At 39.0% G+C, this 24,832-nt stretch overlaps 1 protein-coding gene across 2 annotated transcripts; it reads right to left on the bottom strand.

Annotated features, from left to right (window-relative positions):
- Positions 1-491: 491 nt before the first annotated feature.
- Positions 492-24,832, bottom strand: LOC149780947 (uncharacterized). 2 transcript variants are annotated; one of them, XR_016414920.1, is made up of 5 exons: positions 24,625-24,832; positions 23,240-23,284; positions 22,750-22,837; positions 2,197-2,343; positions 492-820 (listed from the first exon to the last, which is right to left on the bottom strand). XR_016414920.1 is itself a non-coding variant. In XM_089936442.1 (4 exons), the coding sequence occupies exons 1-4, from the start codon at positions 23,301-23,303 to the stop codon at positions 718-720; spliced, it is 402 nt and encodes a 133-aa protein (XP_089792568.1). In that variant the 5' UTR covers positions 23,304-23,319; the 3' UTR covers positions 492-717. The 2 variants fall into 2 exon arrangements, 1 of the variants encoding a protein (XP_089792568.1); XM_089936442.1 differs by lacking the exon at positions 24,625-24,832 and having other exon boundaries at positions 23,240-23,319.

The raw sequence follows: 24,832 nt of genomic DNA, 5'->3' as shown, positions 1-24,832 counted from the left end.
GTGACGGAACGATACTGAGGGAAATTATATGATATGTGATATTCCGGTAATGGAATACATTTGCTAAACATTATCAAATATGTAACTGGTGAAATATAGTATTAGCTGAAAAGTGTTATGAACTTAGTTAAAAAGTGTAAAGAATACCTCTTGATCGTATGACCCCTTTCTGGGGACATGTCTGGAGATGCTACATTCCAAACAAGAGGTGAACTGAATCAAGAGTTTTTAGAATATGTAATGAAGAAAACGTGTGACCAAAGTGTCAAACCTCTTGACCAGATGGTTAAAGTAATAAACCACACACGCAACAGTAGAAAGAAGGTTTGCACGTTACCTATGGTCGTTAAGAGAAAGAAAATATATAAAACAATCTTTATCATGCTTCTTGTTTTGCGACCATAAATTCAAGCAATGTAAATTTAAATGCCCATTCCAGCAAACTGAAAAAGCTGTACATTTGTTATCTCAAAGGAAGAAAACAGCGGCTGTAATTCTTAAGACTGTTTGTATTTTAAGAACATTAAAGCAGATGATTGTTTATGACAATACATTTGATCAGCAGAATACTCTAAAGTACGGACTGAGGGATGGAAAGTAGTTTTCATCGTTTCAAAGTACACATTGAAAATGTTGGTAAAGACTCATTTCCAGGATATTAAAGTACTGTTGCAATGCCTCTTTCCATTACTGCGCATCACTCCAGCCAATTATGTGTTACACACCACGATCACGCAGGTCAACTCTGGTGATCCACTTCTGCTTGGTTCTTGACATTGAAAAAATGCGAAGTCTATGTCGTCTTGACAATCGGTGAAACCTGCATATATTAAAAATAATTTGTCAGTACATATCTGGTTATATAAGTATGCCTGCTTTCATTTTATTGGCTTATCATGCAAAAACGAAAATGGTATCTTTCACTGATTTTTTGTCTTCAGAGAACTTCATTCAATGTGTTCAATATAGGAATAACAACCTGACAGTAACACCCTAGACTTTTTCACTATGATCTGTTATTTCTTACAAACCAATGTCTATTTTCGTATAAGGTTGGCAATGAATACTATGACTGAATCCAAGAAACGCTGACATTTTTGCAGGACCAATACAAATATATCACTGTCGAATCACATAATCACCAATGTGTGAAAAAAAAAAATAACATTCAACATCGGTATTCAACATGTGCACGAATAAGACGATGAGCGAACACGGCAAGCAACTTCAACCTAATGTCTGTATACGGGTATTTTACAGTGACACCTATTGGACCTCTGGAACCTCTGGCATTTCACTTTTCACTATTAATTCTTTTCACTTCTTCAATCTAAGTCGGATACTCAGAGTTTCTAAAGAAAGACACTTTTTAATGATACATGTTATCAAATATCATGTTACATGGTTTCTTTTATAGCACAATATTCATTAATAACTGGAATTACATAAGGACTTCAATGCAATCATAATGCATAGACCATGTTGTAAACCAAAGGGAAAGAATAACATAATGTTATATTTCTCACATAATACATGTATATCCACATCCCCATCAGAGACACTAAAATAAATTCCTTTTTTCGAAGGCGCTTGCAAGCTATGAATCCATTTTGTATTAACTGCCTTGACTTGCATGTATTATTTCTAGAGACAACTTGAAATATAAACCTCAGAACAAACCACGCACAAAGTGAGAACTGAACTAGCTTTTCCACATTCACTAACAACGGTTAGTCAATACCTATAAACAATAGCCAAAATACCTGTAATACAGTTAGCTCCTAACTTACACGTACTTGATTTAACCATGTTTCGCGTTGACGCGAATTAATGTGAACACTCCAGCAGAAAATACACCTCTGTATTTCTGTATTATTCCAAAAGCAATATTTTATGCGTCATTCGGTTATACACGCGAACGCCTTACGAGATGCGCAAACTGAGGCAATAAAGTAATGGTTGAAAAGTTTTTATTGTTGGTACCTTTGGTGTCATATATGTTAAGTCTAAGTAACGCAACCCCTCATTTTTCTATTATTTCCTATGAGAAAAAAAATTCAAACCGAGTCGTGCGAATTCGACATACACGAGGTTTTTCAGGAACGCAATATACATGTATGTCGGGATTGTATTGTACACAACATGCATACAATACAGCAAAACACTGTTAATCATTGTGTGCCTAAAAACAATTACCAGTTTCTTCGGGAAGCAAGTGTAGAACAGTAGGTCTGCATTTGGACAGACTGCTTGTCTACTGCGTGAAATGTTGTGGTTGTTCCATCTTTCCAGCAAAATGTCCAATTCTTGTTGCAATATTGGCATAAAGCAATACCTGATACCCTGCAATGACACCAAACAATGAAAAAGGGTATGACTTGCTCTGCCCATGACTTTCCAAACTCTTACTACGATCGTATCTATGTTTGATGCATGCGGAGAGCCAAGACTCTGTTAACACGCCCCCATATATATATATATATATATATATATATATAGAGAGAGAGAGAGAGAGAGAGAGAGAGAGAGAGAGTCTCAAAAGACACAAAAGCTGAAACTATAACAAGTGATGTTACTTCAAGCAGCAGAGAGACTGGGCCCACCAACTTTTTCGTCCGACAGGACCATCTATTAAAAACTCTTCTGATAGAAGTTCTTATTTCACAAAATAAACCCTTCTAGCCAGAAACTATGATGACTAAATCCTCTTTTCTGGCTAACGGGGTTATTTCGACAGCGATAACTCGCTATAAAAAATAGTTTCTTCACGGGGGTGACGTCGACGGCGACGTTGGTGGCGTAGTCCCTCTGCTGCTAATCATTTTAGGATTTCTGTTGTGAATTAAAAATTTAAGTTAACAATAATGGCCAACATCGGAGAAGCACGTACTACTAGACTAGCTCGAGAACGACTTGAAGCAATCAAAAAATTTATTCCTGTCAGAGATAATGTCAGAGAAAAATTACAAGTAAGACAGCAAGTAAAGGAAGGTTTCGCAGAGGCCGCGGAGGAATTATTCAAACCTGTAACAGTAGCTACCAAAGCGGTTACAACGGCTATCGTAGGAAAACCTGATCCTGCTGGTCCTGAACAATCACAGAAAAGTTTGCTTCAGGCGATAGAAGAACTTAAACAAGCTCAACCTAAACCAATTAAGGGATTTAATTATAAAACAGACTTTATTGAAGATTTTGTGGATAAAATAAAAAAAATTCCAATTAATACCAGAGAGGATGCAATCGCTTTTGGTGCTGAGGTTACTCGTGCTTATCACTCAAGAGAAAAATTTCTAAAAAATGCCGAACAACAGGTGAAAAAACAACAATTTCTTGATGGAGTGTATAAAATAAAAAGGGGTATCGAACGGTTAGATACAAGTGAGCAATTTTATCGAGAGTATATGTCAGGATCGGATCGATTTGATATCCAAACGAGACAGGATAAACGGCATAAAAAAGGTGCTAAAAAATTAGCAATTACAGCGCCATTAATCATAGAACCGGAAGAAGAACAGCGATCACAAGAGCAAAAGCAAACTCCAAGACAGAAACATCAACCGCCACCTGAACAACAACCGAAACCTAAACAAAAACGTGGAAGACCTAAAAAAGAGAAACTAGTTCCATCTTTCTCTGCTTTAAAAATAGAAGAGGTTCCGGAAGAAAGGGGGGATGTACTTGAAGATCTAGGGATGATATCTTCTGAAGGATCCGAAAAAAAACGGAGATGGTCTAAAAACAGGAAGCGGTTTTATTGCTTGTCCTAATAATATCGTCGATGATGTATCACGGCTAGAAGTTCTCATCGGAGGAAAACGTGCCGGAAATAACTCACCAGAAATAATTAATGAAGCGGCTGATATCTGTCAACGACTATTTCAGCGTGGTATCATGGATATCGGCATCTACCGTGAACTTGTTAATGAACTCGCAGATGGTTATTACAGCGACTAGTTAGAGAAAACAACAATTAAATAAAATGATCATACACGATACTCGACCCAGCCCAGTTAGAGTAGTGAATTCACGATTACCGGTCTACAGAGCAACCTACGGAGATGGTCTCGGTGATGTTGTTACGGGTTTGTTTTCAAGGATAGCCCCTAAGGCGTTACCGATTGCGAAACAACTGTCGATGAAAGCGATTGATGTTGTCAAGGATAAAGCCCTTGGAGCTGTTGGTAATCTTGCCGGAAAGGCATTTACGTCAGTTAAGAGTAGACTGTTACGGTTAGCACGTAGACCTAGCGCGGTTAAACCACCGCCAGTAAAATTGCCGAGCACTGAACTTATGCCCGCGGATGTCAGTAAAGTAATAAATCAATCCGCTAATCAAAAACTTGCGGAGCTAGTAAACCAAATACCCGAACAAATAAATACGAGCCTGATATCAGGAAGTGGTCTTCGTTTTAGACGTCGATAATTTATATAAAATGTTCAAACGAGTATCAGATCCAGCGTTCGACATGGATGCACCAACGCTTAAAGATGAGTCTGTGCGTGATTATCAGTATTATTCCTACGAAGCAAGATCAGCCAATCAGCGGGGGCGAATTGAATTACAAGTACATGATACAAGTAGATATTTCTTACCCGCTGAAGCATTCCTTGAAGTCGCGGGTGAAGTTGTAACAGATGTTATCGCTAATACAGCATATGGAGCTAATTTTCGAGTTGGTCTTGTCAACAACGGCATCATGGCACTATTCAGAAGTGCTTCATATAGCATCGATGGAAGGGAAATTGAAACGATTCAGGATAACGTTGACGTTGTCACAACAATCGTGGGATTAGCACGATACTCAGATGATTACACTAGATCGGCTGGTCCGACTATGATGTTTGCTAAGGATAATGCTGATTATCCTGAACACAGATCTGTTATTCTGGTACAAACAGCACGAGACACTGCTGTTCACCCACAGCCAGCTGGATTTGATGATAGGCCAGGTGATGCGTTTCCAATATTAAGGCCTAGTCCAGAGTACAATCTTGGTTTTGCTACGCGTAAATTGATGTTATCAGATAATCGTAGAAAATTTTCATGTGCAATTCCGCTGTCTCACATCTTTGGATTTTGCAGAGGTGTCAGAAAGGTTATTTTTGGAGCCAAGCATACAGTTGTACTTGTTAGAAAAGGTGACGACAACGACGCTATCTGGCGAGAAGGTGATGATCCTGCTGTTAATCCTGGTAAAGTAATATTATCTAAGCTTGCGTTGTGGATGCCAGTGATGTCACCATCGTTAGCTGAAGAGCAACGGTTACTCTCTTTCATGGACACAGGTGGTAAATCATTGATATCGTGGCTGACAACATCTACAGATTCCATTCAGAGTGCCACTGATCAATTCACGTGGCACATAGCATCACAGCAGGGGGTGTCAGCACCACGACATATTTTCGTAGCACTCCAGGCTAACGCAAGAGTAAATAGTCAAATACGCTCGCACATGATTTTTGACAAACTAGCTGTCTCTGAAGTTTCGCTGCGAATAAACGGACATCAAGAACCATCCGAGGATATAGTGATAGATTTTGAAAACAATCAAGTTGCGCGTGCATATCATCGTCTGATGACATTTATGGGACGTGATCAAAATATTGATACCGGCTTGCAGATATCACAGTTGGATTTCACAACGTTGTATCCGATTTATTACTTTTCACTGGAACATCTTGATCTAACCAAACAATCGGTCGTTGATATACACTTCAAGGCTAAAGTTGGTGATATTCCCGCTGGTGGTTTTAGAGCAATCGCTGTCATACTCTCCGATAAAGCAATGTTGCTTGAGGGTGTTGGCGGCCGAATGAGAGTCATCGATGCTCCAGTGGAAAATATGTAACACTGCTAGCAGCAACTTGTAAACAATTAGATCAATATCGTATTAAATAAAATGTCATATAGTTACGTTAATGTGTCACTGACTCCTGGTCAGGCGAAGAAATTACAATCGAAAAACGCGAGCACATGTGGGACATCAATAACGTTAAAACACAATCAGCTAGCGGGCGGTCCAAACAAGCTGTCGCTGACTAAAACTCAGCTAAAACATTTCAACAGCGCGAAGCAGGGCACGACTGGAGTTCGAATTGATCTCTCTCCGGCCGCGGTCAAAGATATGGTCAAAAAGACCGGCGGAATACTTCCATTTCTTCCAATAATTGCCGCCGCGTTAGCACCAGCAGCAGCCGCCGCGGCAAAGGCAGCCGCGTTAGGAGCAGTTGGAACCGCTGCTGGAATGGCACTAAAGAAAGTAACCGGAAAAGGAATTTTACACAAGGAAAGTCTAAAAAAAAGACAAACAAGAACACAAAAACCAACAAGACGCCCCCGAAAGACAACTATGCCTCAGCCCAATCGTTTAAAACTTCCAGTGGAACAATACGGAGCGGGTCTAAGACTACCGGGAACTCCGGCGTCATGGTACCCAAAAAGGTTTTGAAAACACCTCCTCCATTGAAGCTTCCAGCGAGTAATTTTGATTTGCTTGATGCTGTTAAACAATTACGTATAAAAAATTTCAGAGGTGTATTTATGCGAGATGAATTACCAGCAACACCGAATAATCCAGAAACAGGAATTATTAATCTCGACAACCGCGAAGGTCCTGGAACTCACTGGGTTGCTTACGCGATCGATCCGCGTGGAATTATCTATTTCGATTCGTACGGGCTAGCACCGCCAGTTGAGTTTCTCATGTACGTCCAAAGATTTTCAATTCCAGTTTGGCAGTCAACGTTACCAACACAAACACTAACCGATCCTCCGATATGTGGTCAGCAGGTATTGAATGTTCTTGACGCGATAACAAAACATCCAGCGATTCCTCCTCATAAAGTCGTGCATGAATACACGTTGAAAAATCATCTCCAAATTTAAACAACCCCATAACAGATAATGGTTGACATTTATGGAAGATCAAGCAGAACCAAGGAAGAAAAAAAAGATATCGACCTATCGAAGTATGCGACCAAAGATGACGTTGATAATCTTTTAAATCTAGCCGAGGTTGGCCCAGATGAGGTTGTTATTTTTCAGGACACACACGGCAAACTAAAAACCAGCAATGTTAAACTGGGCGACATAATTATGAAAGTTTCTGGAGCTGTCCCGGACAACATCGTTGTACTTACTGACGGCGGCAAAATCAGAGATTCGTCGATATCAATTGCGATGCTGCGAGAGGACGCACGAAGAGTTGCAGCGACGCGTGTAGCAAAGACCGGTGATATAATGACAGGCGAACTCAGCATGAACAACAACAAAATAACTGTGTTAGCGGATCCAATAGGTCCCGAAGATGCCGCAAATAAACAATACGTCGACGCGCAGTACAAACTCGTTGTTGGCCTAGTCAGCGACAGAGTAATAAAATCCGGCGACACAATGACAGGTGAACTTGTCATGAATCACAACAAAATAAACGCGTTAAAAAATCCCGAATCTGACCAAGATGCCGCAAACAAACAATACGTAGACACAAGCGATAGCGCCATTGACGGTAAACTAGCCACGTTGCGGGCAGAGTATGATGTTCACGTGGGCGCGTTTACAAGATTTCGCAGAAACTATCAAAAAACTGGTGAGACCGTTGATAAGTTCTTTGGAACTCCTCCAGTCGTCGATATGAAACTCGTTGATATCAAGACCGACATTGACACGATCAAACGAACACAGCAGGATATCGTATCGGGAATTCCTGAGATCGTTAACAAAACCAGTTTGATTAAAGTCCCCGTTACAGTTACTCCCGGGCATATCACCAACATCGTATTCACGGTATCATCGGGATTCGCAACATGGTCCCGACAAAATAATACTATCAAACACACAGCAACAGCCACTGGCGTGTACAGGTTGTCTGTGTTTTCCGCCGCTAAGTTTGAAATCTTCACAACATATCGTTGGAGACATTCCACCGATAAGTATTCCGGGGTTGTAACTGTAATACTAAACAGCGGAACCGAAGAAATATTTATACTTGAAGCCGCAGACGAGAAATTAACTGCAACATCTTACTGGTGGTGTTTGGAATTCGTCGCAGAAACGCCTCAATTGGTTACGTAAATAATAATAAAAATGAAATCAGCATCAACGACAACACTGTCATCAAGCGCTCAGCAATACCGGTATGATCAGGTACGCGAATGGCAATCAACGTTGAAAAATACCATTGACAGATGCGCAACAAAAATAAAAAAATATAAACGCCGTGTGACCGCGCTGGACATAACAGTGTATTCGGTATCCGCGGTAGTTGCATCCACGGGTGTGCTATTGTCTGCGCTGACACCAGTAACTGCTGCAATCGCTATCACAATCACAATTTCAGCCTCAACGACGATTGCGGGAGTCGCCAACATCATCGCAAAAAAAATATCCTCGTGCGCGACAACAAAATTACACGAGTATCAACAACTAGCCAACGCGGCCAACAGCGCCTACTCGAAATTGTCCTCGTTGATATCATCCAGCGTAGACGACAAGAACATATCAGATTCTGAATTCACGCTGATGTCCGGTGTATATAACGACTATGAGCGCGCGGTAAATACTGAAACCGCAAACGGTTTTCATTTGAAAACCAACAATAACAATAACGATGGAGATAATTCAGCGCCAAGCGTTGCTCGACATAGCCGCGAATACACCTCCGGTAAGGACCACAATGATATCAGTGTCCTCGACGCAACCAGAGTTCAGCATTAATTTTCCAACTGCAATTCCAGTAAGTGAAATCGCGTTGGCACAATTACGAGTATATCACAGTTGGCCCAATATCAGGTCGACATCATTTCACGGACAGTTGCCGAATAACTCATTTGTTTTCTCGTATCAGAATAACGCTGATGGAACCCCAGATTGGAACGTCATTGCGTTATCCACTGGGAGTTATCAGATAGAGGAAATCAACAAAGAAATACAGCGTCAAATAAAACGTATCACCGGAAAAGAAGCAAAAATATCAATTACTGCACACGAGCCAACGCTGTCCACGATCATCGAAATCTCAACACCGGGTTACGCCGTTGATATCTATAACAGTTCAATCAGAACAGTATTAGGATGGCCTCGAAATCCACCACCGGCACCACCGACACCACCCGTTGCACCCGAAAAATCCGATTATATCACTGACGCGAAGTCATATCACGGAATTACACCCGGTTATAGGCCGCGTCTGGATGATATAAAAGGTGCAACGGTGGATAGGTGGATCCCGCCTCTTAGTGACGGCGGCGATATTGTGTGGACTTTTACTCGTGCAACATATTCAACGGGAGTAGGAGGATTAGGATTTCGTGTTTATCTGAGCGAAATTACTGAATTTTTTAAAACTATTAATGTGGAGCACCGTGCGCAACTAGCGCATCTACGGCAACGCTTCCAAGAACATCTTTCTGATGTAACAGGTTCACGTGGACACATTATTAAGCAAATCGAAATATTAAATCAGATTGCCGCAGATATGGAATATATTAACCAACGAATGATTCAGGTAGTAACCGACAGTAGCTCCATCATTAAACAACAATTTTTGGATAAGTACTCGCTGACCGAAGCTGAACTGCCGAATTTTAAATTACCAGGATATGTTTCCCCGGTCATCTTGCGAAAATTCGTCACTGATATCGTCGATGAATACTTCGATGACATACTTGCACAACACAAACGAATACTACCAGAACCCGTTATCTTAGCACATGATAATTCCACCAGCGGTGATGGCCGGCATATTTCTCCTGGCATCGTAGCAATCACTGATGTTGTCGCGGTCAATCTTGTATGTGACGTAATCGATGGCAGCTACAACATAGACACAACAATATCAAATCAAGTATTCATTTACTCCTAGAGAGCCACCTGGATTTTTGATTGTGCAAGAGCCAATCAATCCGGTATCGTTGCGGTGTCATAACCCTACGCTGACAAGGATAAATTTTAAAGTCACTGACCAGCAGGGTAGACTTTTGGACCTGCGTGGGGAGACTGTTAGTATTAATCTGCTGGTGAAATCGTGAAACGATTTCCATCTTAAGATTTTCATCGTGAAACGATTTCCATCGTAAAAATACAAAGTATTTTTCAAGGACTTTCAATTAATAATATCATATCATAATAATGTCCAAAAAATCTTCGAATTATCAGAAGTATGATGATGACGAGGATGTCTCTGACAGTGATTTTGTTGTCAGTGATGAAGATGAAGATGTCTCTGACAGTGATTTTATTGACAGTGACAACGATGACGATGATAGCACTGTGGGAAACGCTAGCGTTTCCAACGGCATCATCATCAATGACAGCACTGTCACAATAAATTATATTAAATGAACGCGAATAACATAGCAAATGTATCAACACGTGAAATGTTCCATCGTTGACAAGCGCGCGCTTGAAGAATTCATCCTAAAAATATTTACCGGAAATCATTCCCCGGGCGTTGTTAAAATAATCATCGATAAACACGGCAATGATGACTTTTTACTGACAGATTTTCAGCTGAAGCAACTCCGCGAAAACAATATCACGATGATTACTTGTGATGCAGACCAAATCCTCAATGTTGCTCACTCGTGCATTTCACGGGATCATCTCGATAAGATACTTCAGTGAAAATTCTTTAAAAATATTTTACTTTATATATATTTTTTTACCACTGACCATTTTCCCGATTTCATAACGGTATTTTGCTATGAAAATCAAAGAAATCGTCCATTTCACTGGTTTCATAACGGTATTTGTTAGTAAAAATTAACAAAACAGACCAGCGTCGTGGATTTGATGGGGTATTTGCTAGTAAAAATCAAGGAAATCGTCCAAAGTCACAGATTCATAACGGTATTTGCTAGTAAAAACCAGCCAAATTGTCCATTTTCCTCGATTTGATAGGGTATTTGCTAGTAAAAATCAGTGACATCAGACAGTTGCAAAAAAAATACTATAATAATTATTTTTCCTGCGGGATTTTATTTTTTATTATAATATTTTTCTGCAACAGACCAAAGTCACGGATTCATGGGGGCATTTGCTAGTAAAAATTAACAAAACAGACCAGCGTCGTGGATTCATAACGGTAATTTGCTATGAAAACCAACGAAATCGGACAGTTGCATAATTTACACAGTAAAAAAAAATATTACTTTTTTTTTACTTTCGATTTCACTTCTAGGTACCCGATTTCACTTCCTTGATTTTATCAAGGCATCTAACGAAGTCAAGGTGAGGTATTTTTACTTCCCGTTGACTTCGTGAATGACTTCGTCATCCGTGGCAAAGCTATCATTGCTTTCTAAATTCTCTGGATTTTCAGCAGACATACAATGCTTTAATTTCCGGACCCGATTGTTAATTATTTTTTTAGTTTCATACTCGGCTGCCAGTGCCAGCCTGATCTTTCCGACTGCACGAGACAGTGGAACAAATTCATTTATTTGTGTCTCCGCTACGCTGGCCAGCGATTTATACAAATTATTTTGGATCATCTTTATGAATCGATATTGAGCAGGAAGAATATAACGCCCTGCGCATTTAGCTTCGTATAATGATTCAAAATCTGACAGAATAGTTTCAACATTTAGTAATATATTAAATCCTTGTTTTTCTAATTTTTTAATAGCATCAATCACATTATTGATATTTTCTTGATTCATATTTATATATATTTTTAAATCTTTAAATATTTATAAATATTTAAAGAAATAAAAAACATCACATCTCCTTTGAGTCTCTAGGGTGTCTTATGACATCCTACCAAACTCAGGAGGGGGCGGAAACACTACCCCCGATGAGCTCCTAAACTGCCAAATAACAGTCTAGAAGGCCCAGAGGGTGTGTTTGCGAAACGAAGAGACATTCCCCATTTGTGAACCTCCTAGCTTACCATTTGATATGCTAGCAAGGCTCATATGGGGATAACACATAACACATAACTTAATTCTAGGGACGGCACAAACATATAGTATTTACAGTAGAAGCTATTTACAGCAGTAGAAGCATATTTACAGCAGTAGAAGCTATTTACAGCAGTTGTATTTTACAATTGTATATATAACTTATCTTAGGACGGTACAAACATATAACTAAATTCTAACTTATCCTAAGACGGCACAAACACATAACTTATCCTAGGACGGTACAAACACAATGCGGGGTTATAATTCTACATCCAACAAGTTGCACACGTACCCGGAAATCAACCCTGTTTCCGGGTAAAAGGTTACCCCGAAACGGGGCGATAACAGAGTACGTGTGCAACTTCGTTGGGTTTCGAAACCCCAATATAGTATTAGGACGATATTGTATATAAACTGACTGATACTTGAAAGTTCAGAAATAGCTCAGCGTGATTTGTTTAAAACGTATATTCTTAAATATGATCATGTGGAAACCACAGATGAGCCATAAACCCGAACAAGTGTAATAAAATAACGATATTGTCTGTGAAAAAAAAAGATGAATACACGTTTATTCTTGATTTCATCAAGTACTTTGTCATTCTTGCGCTGTCACCTTGATAGCGTCAAGGGGAAATAAAGGGAAGTTATTTACTTCCTTGTGCAGAAAACCGTCTGCTGTTACCTGTAAAGTGTTATAGCGCGCTGTCATCCTTGACAAAGTCAAGGTAACAACGGGGAAATAATTATATCTTTGACTTTTCACACAGTCACTGCAGAGTTATCTCCGTTGGAAAATTCTCTCGATTACAGTAAATTACCTAACAATAACGAAATATAATTTTCTGATTATTATATGTTTTTGACAACGCCGATTTGGTAATATTTTCTGCAACTTTTCCTACTGAAGCCACACAAATACCAAAATACTTCCCAGCTGCATATATCGATTGAAATATTATTTCTTCATTTGTATCTAAATTTATAGATATAACTCTCCTGGCGATCTTATTACCATGACCAGTATTACCAGCCTTACAATTTTCGCTCTGCGTCACAGCTCTCAAATTGGATAAATTATTATTAAGTTTCTGTCCATCAATATGATCAATTACAAGACCTTTTTTGATCTCTCCGCGGAAACACTCGAACACGAACTTGTGAATATAATAGTTTTTACCCCCAGCAACCTTAAATCGGAGATAACCAGTATTATTAACAACACCAACTGGTTTTTTCAATCTACAGTGTCTGACTATTCCCTCGCGAGATGCTTCGTAATTCTTGATTGTGGGATGTGAGAAAAATTCTTGGCTCATTTATATAATAATGTATTTGTCTAATTTATAATTTGTCTGAAAACCTAGTTATATAATCACTTTCGGATTTTAGCGCGTCTCCGTTATTTTTTTTATTGTAATATCGCTTGAGTTCACGGTATCGTTTCCCTCCACACCCCGCACATAATTGTGTTTTACCCCTGACACCAATGCCACATCGCAGGCAACGAATAGGTCCTGTGCTTCCTCGTTTGATGCTCTGTATATGTTCACCGCAGAATTCCTTCCTACAGGGCTTACCACAGACTGTTACAGATCCAACTTTTAACCATCTGCAGTTGTTCATTGTATATATAATATTTTCTTATTTAAATATTTGTCTTAAATATAACAATGGAGGAGTTTTCTAGGCTAACCGCAGTTGGCGCCGGGAGATTCGATCTTGACAGGCTAAACCCGGATCCACGACGACGGCATCTAACTGATCTGTTCGATATTATCAACGAGGGTAAGAAAGAATTCCTCGACGACGGCGCATCTCATGTATGGTCGACATTTAAAATTATCCGCGACTAGGACATCATCGATGCTACAATGACTGATGCCCGAGCAAAAACAATTATTGATTATATTGATTTTCATCAACGTGAAAAGAAATATTTTTTCAGAATAAAATTTATTGTCAACGTCGACGACGATACGTGGATTATCCGTGACAAATTCGACCCTGTTCTTGCTAACGGAAAGACCGCTCTGTTAAGCAGCAATTGTAAATCAGGAATGCTCACCGGGATTGATATACCATATTACGCTCGAGCGTATCCTGTAACCGCAGTCATTTATGGAATATATCCTGTAAAAAAACCAAAAATTGATAAACTCGCTCCGATGCGATTTGGAAACGCAAGCGTTTCTACGCTGAATTGTGTAGCCGAGCGAGTAATGGAACATTTTAAAAACACAAAACGAGGAAACGGTTTAACCGACCTGCGACGTAAAAAAATAACATCATGGGGTGAATCGGTTAAGAATACCGGGGCAACAATAAATGATGTTGCTGCGCTATCAAGTAAATTAAAATACTCAATAACAGTAAAAACACTAACCGGGGAAATATTATACAGTTCGAAGCATTATAAAAAGTCAGGAACACCGATTGAAATTATTGATCATAATTCGCACGCGTGGACTGATGCGGTTACAATATTTCCACGAGACCGTGTTGTCTAGTTTTATCGTGGAAACATATACGAGGTTATTTACGCGCTGAGTAAAACCGACCCTGTGTCGGTGTGGTTATTTAGGAGCTCTGAAGATGGCGACTATGATCAATTTGTGAGACCCAACGGAGAATTATACAGAACAGAATCGTTGCACCAACAAATGAAAAAACTCGCAAAAATGTATATGAGAGATGCTAGCGATGAGCAATTATTGATTAATTGTTTTACAGTTCCAAGTGTTGCCGCTCACGCCGCCAGAGAAAGAAATTCGTGGAGACCAACCCGAAGTCAGTTTCTTTCGGATATACAGTTAAGTTGTGTCGAGTATGGTCATGGCGGGTTGTGGAATACCCGATATGACTACCGGGATATGATTTCCGTGGATATGATTGCCTGCTACCCAGGAAGCTTTCTCGGGAACGGCGAGTGCCGCGAATACTTTGCGCGGTTTGGACACCCCACGAACTCGATGACACGAGTCGCCGTAAACGGCAGTTTACCCGACGCTGACCTGACAGGATTTGCTCGTGTGACTTCGTTTGAATTCGCCACGGGACTTCATCCGTGCTGTTATGTTTGGTTTGGCAGACACTTCGTTGAAAAGCGCTGGGTACCAATAGTGTTATTGCGATACATGCTTGACAGCGGCATACTGGTATCGCTGACTGTCAGCGAAGTAATCATATGTTATCGACCGCAGACATCAGTTTGGTTACCAACACCGGAGCGTGTTACCCTCGAAGAAGTTATCGGCGAGTATGCACGAGAGTGTCCAAATACCCCAATGGATGTCATTGTCAGTGAGGCTCCTAAAATTCTCAAGATCAAACTCAAAAACAGTGAAATCACAGCGAAAGATCTTGGACGAAGAATAATCGGTAAATTTACTCAGGGTGCAGCATTTGATCATAAAATGCATCACTCGCGGTTGATTATCGATGAAGCTGAATTGGATTTTATAATCGCCGACGCGGTTGCCAGAGACATATTTTGTAACAGGGAGGATGTGTTCTTGTCCGACGGGAAAAAGTTGGGCACAATTGTAAGTTATATCGACGGAGAATCGCCTCAATACACACATTTGAGATCTTCGATGCTGGCTTATGTTTCTATAAATTTGTTATCGATGGTAAATCGATTTCCTGACACCGCAGTCAGAGTTGCCACGGATTCATTTTACATCGACAAGAAATATTCAGAATCACTGACCGATATAATGAAATTCTGCGGCGGAGATGAATGGGGTTCGTGGAGAATAAAAGCCGAGATGTTACACGAGTATTGTGAATCCGCTGATGTTGCAACAGAGGATAATTATTATAAATCAACAATGCCAGAAATATCTTCCGCACCGTCTGTGGATGATCCAATCACCAGACATAAAACTGTTTATTTGAACGGGCCGGGAGGGTCTGGTAAAACAACTCGAGCGATTGAATTATTTCGAAATTCAGATATGATTGTGCTAACACCTACACACAGACTTGCCAGAGAGATGAAACAGCGAGGAGTCAATTCTTGTACTTATCACAGCTTTTTCAAATACAGCGGCGGTACGTGGACGCCAGATCGAATGGGAACAAAATATATCAATGATATAATAATTTGGGATGAGATATGTACGGTGCCGCTGGAAACGTTAAAAACATTTCTTGATTGGCTGCTAACGAAAAATACCGCAGTGATTATGTGCGGCGATCACGGTCAACCACCTCCGTTTGTCGGCGCATCTCCGCATGATTGGCTGAGGAATTTTGTTGATTATCACGAAGAAGTAACTGATGATTACCGAGCACTTGATGCAACGCTGAAAGAATTTAAAACACTAATCAGGCTACAACCGAATAAAATTCAATGTGAAATCATGCGCGAGATGATTCCTGAAACTTCGATGAGCGACTTTTTACGCGTGTGGAACCAAACGATTTGATAGTGGCGAGTAGAAAGATAGTCAGAGACACACTTCAACAACAGCTATTTCAGTTACAAAAAAAAAGTTTCCAATGCTGCCAACGCCGTTATGTTATAGACCAACTGATACGCGGTTACAAAATATAGATGTTGATATTCCAGGAAAGACAGAGAAACAGAATTTAGTATTGAATGATATTGTGTTAGTTGACATCGATGCTGTTGAGGATGCACTAGCGATGAATAAATCCCCGTGGACGCTAGGATATGCAATGACCGTTCATTGTTCTCAAGGACTGACTATCTCTGATACAACTGTCTGGATCATTGATGATCGAATCGAATGGTCCAACTTAGTCTACTTGGCGGTGTCCAGAGTCAGAAGAATATCTCAGCTGCGAAGAATTGTCTTGGAAAATCCTTCGGATTTTAAATCAAACGCTGATAAAAACAATGAAAACAACAGCATCACCGATGGTGATGTAATAAGAAAAAAACTCGCCGGTTACAAACAGAGTGACAAAAAAAATAATCGCGATTTTGATCTTGATGTTGACTTCGTTGTTGCGCTGAAACAACAGCAGAATAATCACTGTGCGAGCTGTAATTGTATAATGCTATGGCAGTATTCGAATAAAAATTCAAGACAATTTACCGTAGATAGAAAAGATAACAGTCGCGGTCATACACGTGATAATGTCATGTTGACCTGTCTTGAGTGTAATCGACGTCGGGGTGCCAGCGCTAGTTAAGTCACTTCAGTGATTTTGGCGGCAATTGTGTGTCCTCGGGAATTACCTGAAGTTGCTCACGGGTGAATCCGCGTTGAGGAGTAGTTGAATCCAACCTGTAGATTGCTGGTCTCCCAGTGGATCTTGTCACGGTGGATATCTTATGTGTGGTAACACTCCAGATGGGATCAGTCGCTCTTCGTTTACCACCTTCAAGTTCACCTGGTTCATATAAATATCTTACAGTAACATTACCCAGTATTTGCTGTTTTTCTTTCTTTCGTTGTAGTGGTATATTTTTTTTCGTGATCGCGATGGAAGGTTTCATGTTGGTGGTTCGGGTAATTTCATTATTTAGCGCAGCTATCACGCTTGGTAATCTTGCAACCCATTCGCGCGATCTCGTATCCTGAATGAATTCCTTCGCGTATTGATATCCAAATAACCGCTCAGCAAGTGTTCTATTGAATCGCTCAACAATTGCCTGATCACGGTGAATTTCAGTGTGTCCTCGTCGTATGGTGACGTTATGTTGTTTCATCAACGATGATACCGCACCTTGAAATCCTTTGCCAGGATCAACTTGTAATAAATTTGGCCATCGCAGAGGTCCTCGCCGATAAATTCTTTCAAACGCAGAAGCAACCTCAGATGCTGTTTTAGTTGTTAACGGTTCCGCATCTTTGTATCTACTGGCAACATCAACTATGGTTAACGCGTACTTGTATGTGCGTCTTCGGATAGTATCATGTGGCAGAAATAATATATCAGCTTGATGAACCTCATTTGGTACACTAACATCAAAATGCGCAAAGTAAATTTGTTTAGGGCGCGGTAGATAAATTTGCCATATTGCCTGTTGGGATAACCAATTTTTGGCAACCGCGCGTGTTACTGATGCCGCGCTGGCAAGTTTATCAATTGCTGCGTTACCTCTCCAATATCCGCTTGGGGAATAATAAATCGACTCCATTATATACCAGTACCTAACGCTAATTTACCCTTCATTGCAGTTTTTATCAACCAAGACGCTAACCTTTCTTTGAAAGATTTATCAGGGATGGCATTTAACGCGTGAATTAATTTCACGTCCGCGAGATGGCGCTGTTGCAAATCCTTGCTTCGGTAAGCTACATCATGAGCATGGCACGCTGCATCGATAGCGTTTATCGGATACTCACCTGGTTTTGGTTGATCCTGAGCATCAAGTCTGATATCAAGTCGGGTTCCTGGACCACAGTAATTATATCCTGGAAGATGTTTTTCTCCTGGATATTTAGCCCACGGAGCTCCTGGCAGCGCTGTTAACTTGGCTGCGATATCACCTCCGCTTTTTTTTAAATAAATCTAAATTTTTTTGTGCCACATCGTTCACACTTACCCGTGAGCGCTTGTCGATTATTTTTTGTTGTAATTGTTGTTGTATCCGTAGTTGGGGTACGTGCTCGGCATTTCACACAATATAAATTCATATTATTTTATGATATATCTAATGGAAATCACTGACTTTTCCGCGACAAAGCGACGAGAGCCAATCAAGCATAACTCAGTGCTACCAAATTCTGTTCGAATGATTATCATAGGCCCATCTGGGTCGGGTAAAACACAGCTGTTGTTGAATTTGATAATGAAGTGGATGAAGTGGGATAAATTATATTTGATAGCCCCGTCTGTGGACGATCAGCGATGTTATCAAGTGCTAAAAGATTTTAACGAGAGTGCAAAAACAATCAGTGAGACCGACGAAAACGTAGTTGAATTCATAACTGACATAAATGATGCACCCGGCATTGATGACATCGATGGATCAATTAATAATCTAGTAGTGTACGATGATGTCATGCTGGATAAACAAACAAACCCTGCGAGAATATTTTCCCGTGGGCGTCATAAAAACACTGATGTCATTTATGTGACTCAACGGTATACACAAATTCCAAAAGTGATCAGAGATAATTGTAACGTTCTTGCAGTGTTTAACGGAGTTGACGCACACACGCTGAGAAATATTCATCAGACTTGGTGCAGTGGTGACATGGACCTCAATAAATTCAGAAATTTCTTTAGTCATGCTCAACGAAAACCACACGGGTTTGTGACGATAAATTTACATGATCCTCGGACACGATACCGAGTTGGGTTAGATACAATTTTTAACTAGAAATCCTAAAATGATTAGCAGCAGAGGGACTACGCCACCAACGTCGCCGTCGACGTCACCCCCGTGAAGAAACTATTTTTTATAGCGAGTTATCGCTGTCGAAATAACCCCGTTAGCCAGAAAAGAGGATTTAGTCATCATAGTTTCTGGCTAGAAGGGTTTATTTTGTGAAATAAGAACTTCTATCAGAAGAGTTTTTAATAGATGGTCCTGTTGGACGAAAAAGTTGGTGGGCCCAGTCTCTCTGCTGCTCTTCAATCTCCAATTTAGGAAGGTTACTTCAGACCTTAAAGCATAATCTCTTGTCAATTATTTTGCAGAAAGTAGTCAACAGACTATTTCTGTATTATTCCATAAACAATATTTTATGCTTTGCCTGTTATATTTACGAACTTTGCAAAGAGTGTACTTTCAAAACAGGATAAATTTTAAAATATTTAACGACTAGCTCAGAGACATTCTTTCTGGTTTAACAACCTCTACATACCTACGAACGTGTATTTTCATTTGTCGAAGTGTGTTATTTGTCTGTAGCCAACAGTGTGTGGCAAATCAGGTAATAGCGATTTGAATGAAAAAGAAGAAACTATTTACTGGATAGAAATAAAATGCACAATAATTCAAATGATAAATATAATCGGATCCATAAGGGGCAGATTTAGCATAGAAATTCGCTCTATATATTATTCACGTAGGCACGACGATTATCAAATAATAATAATAATATGGACTTAGGACATCGCATAATCTTTAGAAGCTCTAAGCGCTTTACATTATTATATAACACAAAGAAACATATACAAAGACAAGATTAGAAAAACAAATACCATGGCATTACAAAAACAAAGTGAAGATGCCAGGTCTGCTTCGATGTCATGCATTCGTTTGGTTCTATGCATCATGCGGATGTTTTCTCCTAGTAGTAGAGATGGAGGGTTAGGGATTGGTAAGGTGAGATGGCATATAATGCAAAGGTGATGAGATGGAAGTTCGTTCAATGAAGACGTTAGAATATTATCATCAGGCCAATGAAGAATCCAGTCTAAAATGTGACCAGGAAGATGGGTGGGCTGGATAACTGACTGTTGGAGGTTGAAAATGTGAATACAATCTAGGAATTTTGACGTGTATGGATTTCCAGGACAGTCAAAGTGAAAATTTAACTGTCCAAGAATGATCAGGTTTCTACTATCAAACTTCCATACTACAGGAGGTAGAAAACTACTCCAAAAACAAAAATTCAGTCACGTTTTTTGTTTTTACTAGGAGGAGGGAGGTCGAGGCAGAAAAATGGAGTGACCTTTGTTCCATTGTGAATGAGGTCTGAACCAGTTTAAACTATGTGTATTCGATATTGATAGTTGTAGTGTCTTGAAAACGGTGAATTATGGAGTTCTTTGCGATGACAGCAATTCCATCTCTTAAGGACTGGCGTGGAAACGGCTTCATGGAGTAACCGGAGGGTGTTAGATCCACACACTTTGGCTTATCGCCTGACAACGTTTCTTGTTTTTACTGCTGTTCCCTTTTTAAGTAAAGTTGAATGTATTCCCAGGTTGATAAGTTTAGTGCACAATGTAGCATCGAGCGCCACGGACTTGCTATTTAGTGCAGTTAAAGTGGGTCCATCGTGGCATAAATGGGTGGACTGGCAAGTATAACGTGATGATGTTATGTTTAAAACGAAATACGGTTGTAGTATGAGTGGTTGAAATCGACTAAGAAATCTAAGTTTTTCCCCACCCACCCCAAAGAAGCCTAGCAAATGAAGAAACACACAACAACAGAACAATCAATGCATGACGAAACCACCAATGTTATGAACACTATCAAGAATTACATATGATATAAGAAACATCACAAGGTCCAGAGCAGCTTCATCAAGCCTGTTAAGCGATGGCAGTCATTTTGAATTATATCTGAAGAAGCCTTCTTCTAACATATAGCTCTTTAACATATGGCTCTTTGAAAACTATAAAATGACGGAAAGAGTCTAAGGTATGTTCGTGGTGGTCGTTACGATTAAATTAGGTCTGTTGTTTCGGAACATGCAAAAATGTAACGACTGTAAACGGAGGAAAATGACATATCATGGAAACAAATGTAAAGTTCAGAAATCTGTATTTATTGTCATATTCATTCATGAAAGTCTACATGAACAATCAATTTCACATGATGTATACTGTGAATGGTGTGTCCTGTCTTTGACGGCATTCCGGCTGAGTCATACCAAAGACTTAAAACATGATAGTAACAGATGTCTCACTATGCGCTCTGCATTAAGGGGTTAGTGTTAGGACTGCTCTGCCTGGTATCAGGATAATGTGACTGTGACTGGGTGGGAAATCATGCCACATGTCTGCGACATGATGCCACGGTGCTAGACATCACTATAAACTGCAACACTGCAGAAATCATGGCGATATGACTGAAAACTTATTAAGCTCTTGTTATGTATATTAGATTTAATTTATATTTGTTTTAATATAATTGTTTGTAAGGTTTAAAAATCTTTTTTTGTTTTAAATTTCATTGCATGTCAAAATAATGTAGTTTTGTTTAATAGGAACTCGATATTTTTCCAGCAAATAGTTTGACCTTGACTCATCAGTTGTAAACACCTAATGCTGACCTACTTCCCGACCTTGATCTAGAAATCAGTGAAATCTATAAACAACTTTTTATATTTTTAATTCACGGAGTACAAAAATTGGTTTTAATCAAGGCTATTCTGGGGGTACGTGATTTTTATATGTAAACAACCTCCATTTCGTAATTCTGGGCTTTCCGAAATTGCGCATTCGTTTGAATTATGTTTGGATTTGATTCTTAAAACCGTAAGTTCTTATTTTTTTCAGTTTTTAAAGTGTTTTTCCAGGGAAATAAATTATTTGTTAAATTTTTCAAAGCTTGTTGTTTTCACTCTTTCCTTTGTTACTGTTTATTCGAGCCTAAACACGTAACATAAGACTTTATGACTGAAATCGTTTTAAAGCTACGTTAAAAATCTCTCTCTCTCTCTCTACTGAAATTCAAGATCCGGGCAAAAAAAATGAAATGTTAACGGCAATCATTTTCAGGGTTTTCCAATGTTGAATCTTTACAATAAGCTACATTTATATAGCAAATTATACTATGAATGAAGTTACTAAGAAAGTGGGCGATTTGTATTGACGATGGCTGAAGTAAATAGTATATAACACATATCTAAATATAACGAGCAAAAGAGTAATTTGATAAAGAATCTTAATTTTAAAAAAACAAAAACTAAATGCCTGGTAGTTTTCTTACAACCTCGGCCAGCCATTGTTCTTAATGTCAATTTAAATGTTCACGAATGGTATTCCTTTTTAGAAATCTTAATGTAGGATGTGTAATCTGCCCATTCATATCAATACATGTACATGTCATAGTGACCTGAAATATTCACGAAAAGCCTAACCTGTATTTATGATTGAAATGCGACAAGAGTTACACACATATCAGATTGTATTTAAAGTCAGAAATAACTACATTACAAAATGTATTGTGCATTTTACCTCAGATTTATGCCATGGAGTTTTTCTAATAAATCAGATATTGCCTTGTACGTGAAGTTTTTCTCAGCGTTGTGCAAGACAAAGTTCACTGAAATCAAAATAAAGAATATATTCCATGCGAAATTTATATAGTTTTTGTATCATAAATAATTAAACGAAAGAACCTCTTATTATAGTTATCGGTGGGGCAATGTTCAAGCAAATTCAGAAAATTCAGAAGTCAGCTTTATAACAATTATAACAATAATTACAATATAGGCTATATGTCGTGAGCAAAACCCAAAACGTATTATAGACAGAGCGAGCATTCTTATTGCTTTATACATCAAAGGCTATTTATTAAAAAAAAATTACATGGCTGCTCCATAAGTATTCTGTCTGCAAAACTGGAGAACAAAAATAGCGACTAGTTTTTGCTGGACTGATAGGAAGACGGGACATTTTCCGATATCCGTCATGATAGTATGAAGTAAAAATTCCAATTACGTACGTTTTCTTTTTCTTCTTTGCCTTGAAAGCCTTCTAACTTTCTGACCTAACAAATAAAGAAGCATATTGCATATAAATACAAGTTGCAGAAAGCTGTTAGTATTCATCGGAGAGTATTGCTCTGTTGAGAGTAAAGGAATTTCAGCAATTTTTATAATTTGTGTAGCAATTATGCGACCTTTTCAGTGACGTAAATAGGACGTTAATTTCATTCATTGGTAGAACAGTGTTAACGCTTCCACACCTTCAAAAATCACAAACTCGTATTCATTTCACAGGATGAAAGCTAAACTATTTCCCATCATCAAGGCCAATTAAGGTATTAAATACAGTAAAATAGAATGAAATGATACACATGATGGATGCATGGAGGGATGGATGGATAAATGGATGTACAGTCACAGGGCTCGTATCGTTGCTTACAATTGACCTATCATGCAACTAGTAGTTATTATATAGTACATGTATGATAGGTCAATTGTAAGCAACGATACGAGCCCCTGTGTGTACAGAGAGAGAGAGAGAGAGAGAGAGAGAGAGAGAGGGAGGGAGGGAGGGAGAGAGTCGTCGTGTCGTCTATATCTTCGGAATGTGCGACCTAAAATATAATAATAATAATAATAATAACAATACGAAGCTATCAACAGTGCAAAAGTCAAAGAGGTATATAATGACAAGCCAAGAAGTCTCCATATAAATCAAAAACGTTTGGCATGTTGTCCAGTTCAAGATGATACAAATTTTTTTTTATTTTTTTTTATTTTATGCAAGAAGAATAAAAACTTATTTACAAAACTTAATATCAGATTTTTGGGATCTCAAAGCTGACACTGTAAAGACATAAGTCATTGATGCAAAGCTATTAATTTTATCACGATTGTAAATACAAAAGCTGTATGCAAGTTCATAAAGCATTGTTGAACAGATAGTTTTCCATTGCTCATGGTAATGATAATTATTGTATTACATGCTGTATGTAGATCAAATATTGAGTCCGTTTTTACAAAGCACCAATATATATTTCCGAGTCTTCAAAAAAATAAAACTATTCTATTTTATTCCATTCAGAATAAAATGTTCTTGAATCGAGTACAAGTATGTCACGTACTGTGTTTGGTCACGAGTAATGACAGTACAATGAGGTTACCATGGTCATGACGTCATTCTGCAGCAACAAAAGGGCTCACATCGGATGGAGAAAGAAAAACAAACAAGCAAACCAAACATCATAAAATTACAGTAAAATAAAATGAAAAATGAAATAGCATGTATGTGTGTATGTATGTATGTATGTACGTACGTACGTACGTACGTATGTATGTATGTATGTATGTATGTATGTACAGTCACAGAGAGAGAGAGAGAGAGAGAGAGAGATGCACTCACATGATTACTTATAACTGAGATGATCCAACTACATCTTTCTTATAACTGTGATGTAGGTTTCCTCCCGCTTTCTTGCTAACATAGAGACCAAGGTAATTGGGTTAAGACGAACAAATAAATAAGCCGAGAGGTTATCAGAGAGGTGAATTGTTCTTTCTAATTTATTACTGCGCAAGGAATGTTAATTGGTTTTACTTGTGAAGTAATA

The sequence above is a fragment of the Sinohyriopsis cumingii genome, chromosome 16 (genome assembly GCF_028554795.1).
Source record: "Sinohyriopsis cumingii isolate HCF-2022 chromosome 16, ASM2855479v2, whole genome shotgun sequence".
Lineage (NCBI taxonomy): Eukaryota > Metazoa > Mollusca > Bivalvia > Unionida > Unionidae > Sinohyriopsis > Sinohyriopsis cumingii.
This window is presented reverse-complemented; position numbering and strand designations above follow the sequence as displayed.